This window comes from Chroicocephalus ridibundus, chromosome 3 (assembly GCF_963924245.1).
Source record: "Chroicocephalus ridibundus chromosome 3, bChrRid1.1, whole genome shotgun sequence".
NCBI classification, from domain to species: domain Eukaryota; kingdom Metazoa; phylum Chordata; class Aves; order Charadriiformes; family Laridae; genus Chroicocephalus; species Chroicocephalus ridibundus.
The window spans coordinates 14391346-14405137 of record NC_086286.1 but is presented as its reverse complement, the minus strand read 5'-3'; the positions used below and the strand labels follow the sequence as shown (position 1 = coordinate 14405137).

Sequence of the window (13792 nt, the reverse complement as noted above, 5' to 3'; positions counted from 1 at the left end):
GACAACAGAGTGTTGTTATTTATTTAGCTCGTGTAAAGGCACCCCAGTCAATCAATAGCTGTGCGTGTACTAAGGCAGCGGGGCTTGTATGAAGATGCTTATCAGAAATCCATGAGCAACATTCCACTTTTGATTACAGTGCTCCAGACTGTCCGCAATACTGCTGAAGACTGTATGCCTCTTTGACAAGCCATATTGACAGAAATAATAATATAGAAACCACACTTCCTAATATGCATATCTAACTGCACAGCCAATTAACCACTATGCTGACTGAAATTGCTTTGTTATTCATTTTATTCCAACTGATGTTAATACTTTGGCAGCTGATGGGGATAATAACTGATGGAGCATATTGGAAATTTTGAAAGGGGATATAAAATTTATATAATTTAAAGACGTGGAGAAAGCTGCTATGCTTTACAGTCTTCAAACATGAAAATGTCTGTTATGTGTAAGAAGTGCTCAGAGCAGGAGAACTAGTAAGTATTTGAAAATCCGTGAATGAAAAGGAGATATAAAAAAAAGAAGATTGTGATATACAAACACGTTTTTTAAAAAAAATAAAAAAGATCTCTCTCTAAATAAAGGCAATTGTAACATGAAGATGAGACTTTTTCACTTCTACCTCTAATATCATATTGAGTAACAATGCTTGAACATCTGGAAACATTTACATTTGAGTTTTAATCAAAATATAACCCTTTTCTGCAACATAATAAGCACATTCTAACAAAAAAAAAATGCCATTTAATTTACCCTAACCCCTAGAAATGTTTATTACTGTTATATGCAGAAATAGCAATTCCAGTGTATGGAGGGGGGAAAAAAGTAAAAGGCCATAGAATTATTTTTACCTACACTAATAAGTCTTTCCTTGCAGATTTCTTACAAAGTTAAATTGCTATCGATACATCATAAGCACATCTTTCAAAGCTGTTTTGGTCACATTTTTCACACTGGTGGAATAAATGATTTCACTGCAGCGTTGCTAATTCTGGCCGTGCTATTCTGACTTAGTGAAAGCTCCCGTGGAGTTCCACAGGCATCTTCACCGAACAAGGGCTGCCTGGTCCAGCCCTCAGTCTGGTTCTCCAGCAACGGCGAGCTGGTGATTCTGCTACAGAAGTCTCTCTAACTCTCTAAATGGACAGAAGTCTCTCTAAATGGACATAACGTGGATGAGTCCAGCGCACATGAACTTCAGCAACAATGGCGAAACAGAGACTGGAAGAAGCTGGCCTAGCTTAGAAGTGGGAGATCAGCATGCATGTCCCTGCTGCCACGTCATGTTCTGGATAGAAAAGACTGGCGGAGGGAAGGTGCTGTGGTAACACACTATCCCAGTGCTCAATCTCAGCTCTTGCCTCCAAAATATGTCAACTTTTCTTCCTCCAAGCCCTCATTTTCCACAAACTCTTCTTCATGCTCAGGAGCTTTGCTGTTGAAGCACTTTTTCACTCCCTCTGCTCAAACTCTTAAATCCCTCTACTGTTCCATCACAAAGGTCCCTAGCACTTCCCCACCCCAAACTACCACTTTCTTAATAACTACCCCCAGTACCCTATTCCCTCTACTTCACACTGCCTCTGCTCCTCCTAAACCATTAGCCCATATCTTGGTCATAAGTCTCATCAAGACAAATCCCCTTCTGGCACCACGCTAACCCGCGTCCTTAAATGCACAACCCCTACACATACTGCTCAGCTCCTTCTGTTCCGCCTGTGAGCACGTCGATCCCATTCCAGCCCCGTTTTTACCTTTTCTTTCCGAGCACATGCACATACCAACATTCAGATTTCATTAGTCACTCCCTGGCTCCTACTCCGGTAGACGTAAAAAACCCAGAATCAACTTATATTTATCAGTAAACACCCTGAACAAGATCCTGAGAGCACAGAAAAAAGAAATAGCTAGAAGAAACAGTCATACTGTACATGTAATTTGGTAACTGAACGAGAAATTTGGGGGGGGGGCAATAAAAGTGCCCCCAGTAGGCACCGAAGAGGTGTATGCAGGAAGGAAGGGGTGAATGAGGATGGTGACAGCCATCAATATGGCTACACTTTTAACTTTTCACTTACTCAATGTGCAATTTTCACTTCAGACATGATCCATCGTGTTCCCCTATTCTTAAAGAAACTGTCTTCATTTAAAGTTACTGAGAAAGTTGCAATTGCTTTCCTTTTATGTGGGCTTTGCCATGGGCAGACCATGTTTTTGTAATCTGGAGGCACTGCAGTATGAGCTACTCTATCTACTCCAAAAAAAAGACTGCATGGGAGATACTGCTATAACAAAAGCAACAGCCGCCTTCTTAAACGGAGCAAGGAGATATGAACACAAATCATCAAATAACCCACATGCTGCAGAGACCACTGGCCGGCGCTGAGCAGCCTAGGACTTGCATTTGTGAACATTAGATGTGCTTCTCTGAACATTCTCTGTACTTCCCTTTACCTTGCTGATGTCATGATCCAGAGAATTATTTTCTTATTCCTTCCTGTGGTTAAACTTTCAATTCTTTCAGCCATCTTTCACCTCCCGAAGTTCAATGAGAGTCAAAAAGCATAGTCAAAAGATCATTTGGTCAAGCTTGAAAGATGTTTAATTTTAACTTTTAGTATATTAAAAAAAACTATGCGCTGAACTACTTTTTGTTTAATAGGGTGGACAACATTGCTTGGTTGGAATTCTGTTTGTGTCTCTGAGAGGCACAACACTGTCCACTAAAACCACATGAGATCATACTACTAAGCAAAATCCCAGCAAAATTTCCTGACGAGAGTGTTCGCCGCAAGATTGTGGTTTGATTTTTCAAAAGAAGTGGAAAACATCCAACCATGCTGGGCTTTTGGCTTTGCTTCTACTATTAGCCGGAATTGGGTTGGCTCAAGGAAAACTGATAGAATAAAAAAAATCAAAGCATTTGCTGGGAGGATGGGGGTGGCAGAGCTAGCCAGTGCCAGGGGCAGAGGAGGAGGGTGTGGATGTCTGAGAACTGTGGTGACATTTATTGAGTGCCTGGGCAAAGTAATCGTTTCTCCTTCCTTTGACACTTCTGATTCACCATATTAGAGAGCAACGCTTTCATCGGGGATCGACTAATTGACCTACCCTAAAAGCTCTTTTCGACTTTTAACAGGTATGATGCTATGAAAAGCTGACAAAGTAACAAAAAAGCAGATAAGATGTCACCATAAAGACTGCAACGGTTACGTACAACCCTATTAGACTAGAACAGAGTAACTGCAAAACTGAATGGAGCTAATGTTGACAGATACAAGCCTGAGAATCCAGTTCTCGCTCTCACCTGGCTAAGCCTGCAGGGGCTGGGACACTGCAGAAGGGTGCTCTGACAGCCCCCACCCCTCACCCCATCCCTCTGACTGATGCTTAGGAATGCAGCGAGGGGCTCCACAGGAGCTGTGTCCAACCCTGCTCAGCCAGAAAGAGAAATGCTTCTGTCAGGCTTACGGAAGCAAATGGGAACACCTCTCTGAAGAATTAATAATGAAAGGAACTAGATGCTTCAAAACACTGTCAGATAGTGGAATTTCTGATAAATGCAGAAAAGCAAAGATGTTTAGAGTTATGAAGTAAACACTCTGAAATGCCTTCTTACGACCTGTAACATCCTTCATTTTGTAAAATCAGCTACTTAACTTCTGGAGAGGCTCCTGGGCTTCCCCATGAAGTCCTTAAGTGGCAGCTCCACCACTTCATCTTTCATTTTCTTTAAGAAGACTCATTTCTCCTGAGAAAGCTGCCTTTTTACACCATCACACTTTGATTGGGTCCAAGGTAACGTTTTTTAAAATTGGCAAAAGGTGTGTGATTTTAAAATGCATTCTAAAGAATTGTAGCTGGTACGTCTGCAACCACATTTCTTTCCCCCTCATTCTTTTAACCTTCCCTCAAATTAATAGCAAACCCCTAAATGATATTCCCGTATGGACAGAAACTGAAGGAATAATAAGCATATACATATATGCGCACATACATACATCTCTGATTTTCCCCTTTAAGCACATACAGTACAGAACATGCAGCATTCTCAACCTTGCACTGCCTCAGTGCACTACGGAGGAGAGTGGTGGCCTGAATTACTCAATCTCTTCTTTTTTTTTTTTTTGGAATTAGACCAGACATCTAACTTTTCTCTCTTTTTTTAATTAATAAAATGCTTAAGAAAAGCCACTTCTGTGCACTTGTGCACTTTGCCTTTTCTAGCAGTTGAGTATTAAAAGGTACTTGTCACACAGTGGGAATTTTCAGGTAAACAATACTATTGTATCCACTAACGCTAGCATTGGCAATCCCTGAAGAAAAATCCAATAAATCCTAACTACCCCGTGCCTGCAACTAGGTCATCTTGAGCAGAGATGCTAAGGTTAAGTACAAGATCTGTTTTTCACTTTGCAAAGCTTGTAAATGACATCGCATGATCGTGCAAATGAAGCAAGGCAAGATGAGAAAATGAAGAAGAATGAAGCTGTATAATCTAATCAGAAGCCAACAAGGGTTTTTCTTTATCTTTTTTTCCTCCCCCGGAGACAAAGGGAGGCTTTAAATCCTTAAAACGCAGTCTGGTGTTTCGCTTTCTTTTACAGCTTTTGGTAGGGCTGAACATATGCACATCTATTTTGCATGTATTTATGTACAGGTTCACGTTAAGTATGCATGCAAAAAGAAAGAGGAAAAACTGTAACAGGGCTGTTTAAAGGGCACTGAAGCACCTGCCTGTCACTTCAGAAACTAAGTACCGGAGCACCGTAATTCTTAAGCAAAATGTATTTGCACCTGAAGAGAATTTTATCTCCGTCCCTTTCCTGACCGCTACGGCGGGCACTATTTCCCCTTCTCGCTGCCTAACCGCTTACTTCTTCCCCGGTCCCCTGTATAATTAGCTGACCTTTGCTTTAGTTCATCGACTTGCGCCCAAGGTAATGAATCGGAAGGAGCGTGATCCTCACCGGCAATTCAAGCAACACCCAGGCTCCCTCCCCGCCCCTCGCCGGGCTCCCTCGGCGCCTTGCCCTGCCTCTCGCCGCGCCCCGGGACCACCGACACCCGCCGCGGGGACGGCTTTGCTCCGCTGTGTGTGTGTCCCCGCGCTGGGGGCAATGCGGGAGGGGGCGAGGGCCACCGCTGCCGGGGCGCTCCCACCCTGGGGGCCACGGCTCCGGAGGCGCCTCCGGGCTGGGTTTTCCAGCCGTCTCCGTGTGCCGACCGGGCATCCCGGAGGGGTGCGGGAGAGCTTCCCCTCCGCCTCCCACCGACCCCGCCGCCCCCGGGGGATGCCCGACGGCTCCGGCAGCGTCCTCCGCCCGCCCCCGCCCGGCTGGAGGGGCGGGTTGGGGGGGCTGTCCCGGGAGCGGCGGGACGGGCCCGCACCCCGCCCGAGGAGGCTGCCGGCGGGACCGGCCCCGCAGCCCTTCTGCCGCCTCCCCTCCGCGTTCCTCTTCCTCCCACCGACCGCGGGGTCCCGGCGGCCCGCGCCTGACCTCTGCGGGGCGGCGCGGCGCGGCGCAAAGCCCACCATGCAGGGTACCGAGCGGCGTCCAAACCCACCGTGTCCGCCTCGCAAGGAAGCCGGTGACCTGTAGATCGCGATAGGCACTGAATGATGTTTGCTGCTGCCATGGAAATGGTGAATGTGGTGAGCGCCCAAACTGGAGGCGCCCCACGCCACCCCAAGGAGGCCGCTGAGAGTGAGCGGGACTATCCAGAGCAGGGCCAAGCGGCCCCCGGCGCTGCTGCTGCTGCCGCTGCCGGCGGGTCCCGGCTCCGGGCTGCCCCTCAGGAACCCCCCCATCCTCCGGTGCACGGCGAGCCGGCCCGCGGCGTCCTCGGGAGGAGCAGCGGCCACAGCAAAGGAGGCAAAGTTTGGGGAGAGGAGCGCTCGCACACACGCACACGGCGCTGGCTGCAGCTCACCGCACCAGGCGAGCCATCTCTTCCCTTTGGGAAAGCTTATCAGCATCCTTTTCTCCAGGTCTTCTTCTACCCAAAACAATCCGAGACATAGTCAGAGGCGGAGAATCCAGGCAGTTCAGAGCCTTCGCAAAGAGGTGGAAGAGGGGAAAAGCCCCGCGCTCAAACAATCGCTAGTTTCAGCTTTCCCGGGGCTGGTGCTCATTAACAATACTCCACAGTTGCAAGGGCTACGAGAGTGCCAAGCATTCCCCCATCCTCAGTAATCCACAGTGCAGCCAATCATGCCACATTTCTGCTAAGAAAGAAAAAAGGGGATGCCACTCCATCAGCCAGCGCTGGGAAAGCAGAGAAAAATCAAACTGCTGCTCTTCCCTCCATTCATCTTCAAACTGGTGAGCCCTCACCGAGCGATCTCTCTCCCGGCGCACACACACACACACACTCACACACACACTCACACACACACGCCGCCAGACAATAATCAGGCTGCTCCGGCGATCTCAATGGTCTGACTATTGACAGTAATACCCGAGGATGGTTTCAGGGAGAATAGTGCACCCTTATGAAAGAAGCTGGGAAGAAGAAAAAAAAAAAAGAAAAAAAAGAGAAAAAAATAACCATGCTTGCGAAGAGCAGGGCTATGCAAATCTGCAGTCTCCAAACAGCAAATCGCTGAAGCTTGGATGCAATGCAGAGGACGAGCCTATGTTAAAGAGGGAGGCTGAGTTCAGCTCCCACACAGTCGCGCTGCCTCTCCTCTGCCTTTCGGGAGCCGCGCACTGCCAGAACATGGCTCGGGCGGTGCGGAGGACACACACACACACACACACACACACGCCGCTCTTCCCCACCCGCCACCCATCCGCGCCGCGGAGTCAGCAGCGCGGCGGGAGCGTTCCCCCTCCTCTCACAGTTCAGATGTGGCAGTGTCTTGAAAACCCACTTTCCAGCTTAAAAAAGAACGATTTCGGGTCTTTTAATTGGCCTAAACTTCGCCCATCAGATGTTTCCCTCTGTCTATTCGAGCATCTGCTTCGATTATCCGGTAATTACACTCACGGCGCCAAACAAAGAGTTACCGGGTGTTTTCTTTTTTCCCGGCACTACTCAACTACCGCACCTCTGCTGCCCACCGCAGACACGGCTGCAAACTGGGCTGAAAAAAAAAGCCGTTTCTGGGCTGAAAAAAACCCATTTCAGGGCTGAGCCCCCCCCCTCAAGCCCAGCTGCAGGGCGGCGCCGGCAGCGCCCGCATCGCCGCCCGGGTGCGGAGCCCCGCCGCGGCGCTCGCCCCTCGCCTGCCCCGAAAACAGCGGGAAGGGATGCTCTATGCGCACCCCCGCCCCTCCACCCCGGGCAGCCGAGGGTGGGAGATGTCACGTTTAAAAGCGAAGGTCTGCATTCAAAGGGGAAACACTTCCCCGCTCGGCGGGTCCTCAGCCCCCCCTCCCTGGGAGCCGTCGGCGGGAGGCGCGGCCCCTGCAGTACCGCACCTGGGCACAGCAGGGTGTGTGAGCCGCCCGCTCCCTTCCTCCCTCCCTCCCTCGCTCCCTCCCCCGTTTCCAGCCTGCCGTGTGGATCTTGTGCCATGCCTTCAGCAGCATGAGATCATGGGTGCGGGGTGCGGATGCGTGAAAAGGGAGAGGGCGAGCAAGTGGGCGTGAGAATGCTTTTTTATCCGTTTCGCCTTCATTTAAACGCAAACCGCTGCAATTTGCTGAGGCGCTCCTTAATTCACACGGGCGCGAAGGGAAGTCACAGCCCTTACTCATCCGCGTAGGTTTAGGAAAGAGAAAGGGCGTCTGGCCCCGGCTCTGCTCAGCCCAGGGCGGATTGCTCCCCCCCGGCGAGGAGAAAAGCCCTTCGTCGCGGGGTTGTGCCGGGGACCGCACACGGCGGCGATAAGACCCCGAAACCCGCCAGAGGAGGGGCGAGGAAGCGGCACCCCCTGCCCTGCCCCGGGGGCGGTGCGTTTCACAGCCCTGCCCGCCCGGCTGCACCGCAACGCAGTCCCGCCGCGCACCCCAAGTTTTGCAAAGAGGCCGAGGTAAACTGGAAAAAGACCCTTTACCGCAGGGATGAAAACACTCAAGGGAAAACAAACAAAAAAAACCCACAAACACAACAACCTCCAGGCTTAGCGCCCAAGCCCTTTCTGCTCTCCGGGAAAGCGCACTGGAGGAAGCCCCGCGAGGGGGCTTCCCCGGCGGGTCCCCGCCAGCCCAGTGCCGCGGTCCTCCGGGGCAGGGGTTGTCCTCTACCACCCCCGGCTTCCCACAGGGAAAGGCAGCTTTATAAGGAAGTTAGTGACTTTTCCAACCTGTCTGAAGAAGCCTTAGCGTAAAAGAAGAAACCCCAATTTTCCAAACTATCGGCTTGCAACTGCCATGCACTGTCGCCTCTTAAAAAAGAAAATACAATAAATTATCTAAGTTTCAGAGTTAAGGGAAGAAGGAAGAATGAAAGAAATCTTAAAAAAACCGTCAGCCTGGATTCACCAACTTTCCTAGAATTCAGCCCTTGATGTATATTTCTTGTTCCTGCAAGTAATATGTCTTAGAAATTTTATCCAGAAATACCACTAGGTTTTCTATCAATCTGACTCAGGAAACAAAACATTTCAGTCAGTCACTGGAACCAGTTTTTCAGTAAACTGTTCACATGTTGCTGCCGTTTTAGAAACATGCAGCAGTTAACTGTCTGTTCTTAATGATTCTAGACATCCTACAGACGAGTAACTTAAAATTGTTATCACTTCTCTGAAATAGGAAGCCGGTATTGCCAACCGTGTAACGATACAGTTGGCAACGCAGTTGTTCAGATACAATTTCAGTTGGCAAGTCCTGTCTAGACTAACTTCTGCTCGTCTGTTTTAAAGGCCTCCATCAAGAGCTGTATTCTCCCACCTTTTAGTGGGAGTTTCCCTGTTGGCATCCAGGAAAGCGTGGCTGGCTCCCCTTGTAGGGTTCCCATTAGGTGTAACCTTGCAGGAGGGGCTTTCTGCAGATCCCGTCCAGCTTGAGCATAGTTTATTCAACTCTGTTTGAAGATACGCTTTGGTGTGGATACAGTAAGACTTTGTGTAAGCGATCTTTTGTGTCTTGTTGGATGTGTTTGTAGTTTGAGCACTTAAGTTCTTACTCTATCTGCCATCTACTGTGTCAAGGAGGCCTAAAGTGCTTAAATACCAAGGACAAATGAATAAAATGTTTAGGTACTTCAAAGGTACTTCATTTAATATTTTACTGAAGATAAAAAGGGTGTTTAAGTGCTTGGCATTATTAAATGTGTACTATTTATGCAGTGCACACATATAAGTGCCACTAAAATTTCTAGTTTAAATCTGTGTTTGGAGACTACTTAGAGAAGTTTTTTCATCAGATAAATTATAATGGGTCATTTTTAGGTGTTACATTGTGATGTTAAACACTACTTAGGGACTGTTAAATTGACGGAATATTTTGCTGCTGCATACCCAAACCAAGAGCTAAGGACACAAAGGCCAATCTCCACAAAGCTATTTAGGTGTCTAACGCTTATTTAAGTAGCCGAATAAAATGTGAATGGGGAGACAGACGCCTAAGCAGGCATCCCTTTCTGGTTCTGGCAATGTGCTCAGCACCTTGTATGTACTAGCTCTAATTTTAATAACATTTGACGTTTTCCTGGCTCTGCACTCTGAACCACAGAGAGAAACAAGAAAGGGACTATCCAAGTTTCAGGGAGGAGAAAGGTGATCTAATGCGGTGCACTGGAGAGAAATGGGGAGAAGCAATTTGTGGAAAATATCCTAAAAAGATTGAACATTGAAAGGATGACAGGATGGGAAAAAAAGAAGTCGAAGAAAGAAGTGTGTATGAAAGCAAATAAAAGGCAGATGGGGACAGGAAGGCAAAAGAAGGAAATTCCAGGAAGTAAAATCCTCTCTTGCTCAGTTTTTTGTGGTAACAGCAAGCACTTCTTTCCAATTTGAAGCAAATCTTGGTAGTCAGATACTTCTAGTCTTTTCATGTTTTATTTAAAAAGCTTAATTGGGTGTCTTAGCACTCAGAGTTAGGCTTTTTAATGAAAAGTAAAAGTTAAAAGCATCTGCAAGTAAACATTATGAAAACCAATGGTAAGCAGCATTTCTTATTTAAAATACTTTCTTTTATACCCCCTGCAGACATAAGAGTGAGTATGAATCTTTGTTAGTTGAGGACTAGCTGAAGTTGAAATAATCTGGGTTTAATCCCCAAGGGCACAGAATCAGCTACTCCCAACACACTCAACGTTGTGGTATCAGTCTGTGAAGGTTCACTCAAAGAAGGAAGAAGTGGTACAAAAGAAGGCAATAAACAAGTTTGTGCCAGCAAGTAAATGCCTTATTGCAGGCATAGCAAAGTGTGAAAATAAACTACAGCGTTCACAAGGTAGTTTTCAGTATTTTGGAAACTTAGCTCAGTGAAGATAATTTAATAGGGTTTTTAACACCATTTAACACTTACCCTGCGCAGGTCACATTGGTAGGAAATGTGACTTTTAATCAAGTTATTTCCACCAAGTGGACTCTGTTAATACCAGTAGGTTCCTAAGTTTGTGAGCAAGAATATCCTTATAATTGTAAAAACACACGTTTTCCTGGCTTATTCTAATGCCATTATCCTATGAACACCAAATGATCCGAAAGGAGATTTATACAAACAAAAAAAAAGCACTTCCACAAGTATAAGTTACATTACGTTCTTAGATAAAATCAGATACTTCTTGCTGGTCCAACCATATCTGTCTACACCTTTGTTCCTGTCAATACAGCTATATCAGTTAAAACGAACAACTTTGTCGACACCAGCAAAACTTAAGTGCAGACCATGCCTTAGGCTAGCAGAAGTCGTCGGTTAAATTCAGGGCCCCTTTAGGTTAAGTGCTGCCTTTACGCCACCAGACTTCTCTGGCCACCTCTTTTCTCCTGAGGTTAAATCCTGCACTTCATGTTGCAACATTCACTCTTAAACTCCTGAAGCTCAAGTGCTGTTCAGAAAGCTCAGGTAGAAAAAAAAACCTCCACAAATGTGTACCTGTATTACTGGGAATACTGTTCAAGCAACACTTTAACACACTTCCTATGTTTTTCTATTACAGCTGTTCTAGTGGAGAAAATGGAATATCACTTCATTTGAAAATAGGCGAACGTTTTGTGATTACAATTAAGCAGGACAGAATTTATGGTTATCTGTCCTACAGACAACAGCTTAGAGAAGAAAACATTGCAGCTAACATTTCCACTTACCAGTATAAACTCTGATGAATTTAAGGACCTATACACAGGATCTCCCAATACTAAAAATGTCTGATTTTCAGACATTTCAGTGTCTGATGTCATTGGAGGTGTTCATTTCCCTCCTTTAAGCAGCAGCGAATGTTTCTTTCAAAAGCCAGTGAGCTGCAAGATACTGAACCAAGGGCTGTCATCCACGTATATGTCCTAACCCTCCGTAACTTAGGGCAGAAACCCTTTACTTTAGAAAGGAAGCCAAAAAACTTTATCATGTGAACTACTCGGAGAGTTGAAAGCTAAAAAATATAATTCTAGGAGAGCTGGATGGAGTATTTGTGCAGTCACAAAATACAGAGAAAGTAAATTTTTTGGTGATCATGTAAAAAGAAGGGAGTTTACAATGGAAATACTTAGGCTGCGTTCTCTGTAGTGCAGCTATTCTCTCTATATGTATAGTTCAAAATAAATCCCAGTACAGTTAATAAGTCTTTCTGTCCATAAACCTGTCCATCCAAATAGGCTTAAATCTTCATAATGAATTTCTTGACTCTGTGTATATAAAGACAGAAAGAATCTCTTTCTCTGTATTCCTTGCTGTCAAAAGGAAGCTGATTTTTATTTTGTTTTATTTTATTGAAACCATGCACATAAGCCAGGTCCCTTATGTGCTGGTAGAATAGAAGGGGCTCGTAGGAGAACATTTTCCAATGGGGAATTTTGACTCTGAAAGGAAGCTCCCTCTTGGTCTCAAATAGCCCTGGTTGGTCCATCAGTTCTCAGGGCACTTTGCCAAGTCCATCTACCATTACTCGCGTTAGCCCTGGTTTGACCTGCCTTGAGGAGGATGGCTCATACTCCACTGGGGGTTGTCTTTTGCTGGCTGCCAGTGCTGCAATGCCATTTAATTTCATATTTTCTTTTTTTTTTTGTCTAACTTTGCACAAAGGGTGCTTACAGTTTGGCTAGGTTCCCCTTTTCATTCCAATATAAAGCCACAGAATTAAGGCCAAATCCACATATATATACATGGAGGTATTTAAGAGATTTGTAGTCCCGTATCAAGCAGGGCAGGCTGTACTCGTGTTCTCTCTGGACTACTGCATGAGCAGTTAATTCTATGGGCAATTAGACTGCTGCAGAACCTGCAAAAGTCTCTCTGATTTCTACCAGAGCTGCCGCAGGAACTGGCACTGCATTGCTGCAGAAAAGAGAGATCCCTGACTACAGCTTAAATGCTACTAATTTGAACTCCTCAGCAAATGCTCCAGCTACGGACAAAAAAAAAAAAAAAAAAAAAAAAAAGAGAGAACCACAAAAATAGGTTGCAAATTAGTCATCAAGAAGTTTGATGAGATCAGTGACAGATGCCAATAAGAGAACCTAGCGTTGCGCTCTTTTGTATCCAGTACAAGCATACAAAGTATATGCAAAGCCTATTTGTTTATAAAAGGCCTCCAGAAATAGGAAAAGTGTGTGTATTGGATTGTTTGCAGCTCTTGTTATTTACCACACATAATACCTGAGATATCAGATGCCATGTCGAGGCCAAGGTCACACTAAACTCCAAGTGCAACGGCCCTAAAATGGGGAAATTAAGGTTAAAGACATTGCAAGGCAAAGTTGATCATCTTCTTTTTTTTGGTGGGAAGCCCACGGTAAACGGGAGAGCCCTGAATGATGTTTGTGGTGTGCCTAGAGTTAGCAATAGTCGGGAGTGCATTTTTAAGCGGGTTTTCCTGACAGGATTTCTAAGATATCACCCATCACGATTCACGATCGTCAGCCCGCCTCCTCCTTCCTGGCCTTGGTGGAGAAGAGGATGTACAGTGGAGTTCCACCTCCGGCCTTCTCTGAACGCATTAGTCCTGTAACACTATTGGCAAAGGAAGGGGGAAGGTGCACCCTGCTACCATTCCGTCCACTCTTCTAGGTCTATACATTGCGTTAGACTCCACACAGCAGCAGTGTTACAAATCATCTGCAGAAGTAACTGAATTTTAAGAGCAGAGTTGTAAAATGACAGCATGAACTTTCGGCGTTCATAACTTTAGAACATCCAAATGCTTATCTAGCTTTAAGCTGCTTCTTTCTTTCCTCCCCCCCCCCCCCAAAAAGAAGTGTCACGATTGTGCAGAAACCGTATTTGTTTGTAGTGCCAAGCAAATGTTCTATAGCTGAGTTATGAACCTCTGAACATACAGGTTTAAAATGGAAATGCTGACATAATCTTAAATGTAGTGGCACAAATACTGCCACTACAATAATCCTTGTAATCTAATATATTGGCCCTAGGGGGATGGAGACTCAATTGCTGGTCTCAGACAGCCTTTCTGAGGCTCAATTCAAATTGCGTAATTATTCTTCAAGTTCTTTAAAATATATTTCAATTGCAGTATTGTACATTCCAAAATATTGGTTCTTCAGAGATTGATTTGACTTTTTTTTCCACTTTAAAGAGATATATGACCTCAGAGGCATGTGAAAAATCATTAATCAAGTTTATACTGTGTAACACTCTTTTGTGTGTGAAAGACTTAGGTTTTTTTTCCAGATTTCCTCAGTTACGTTGCCAAGATGATTCCCCTAGAGAGCCAT

At 45.7% G+C, this 13792-nt stretch overlaps 1 protein-coding gene across 28 annotated transcripts in view; it reads right to left on the bottom strand.

Moving 5' to 3' along the window:
- Nucleotides 1-13792, bottom strand: part of NRXN1 (neurexin 1) — a 710395-nt gene that overhangs the window by 277178 nt on the left and 419425 nt on the right. The window contains exon 1 of one of the 28 annotated variants that reach the window (XM_063328087.1): nt 5575-6735. The exons of 24 other annotated variants lie outside the window; for them this stretch is intronic. In XM_063328087.1, coding sequence (XP_063184157.1) covers nt 5575-5986 — 412 coding nt within the window. In that variant the 5' untranslated portion in view covers nt 5987-6735. Of the gene's footprint in view, nt 1-5574; nt 6736-13792 lie in introns of those variants that run through there. 3 more of the 28 variants (XM_063328086.1, XM_063328089.1, XM_063328088.1) reach the window with 3 other exon arrangements.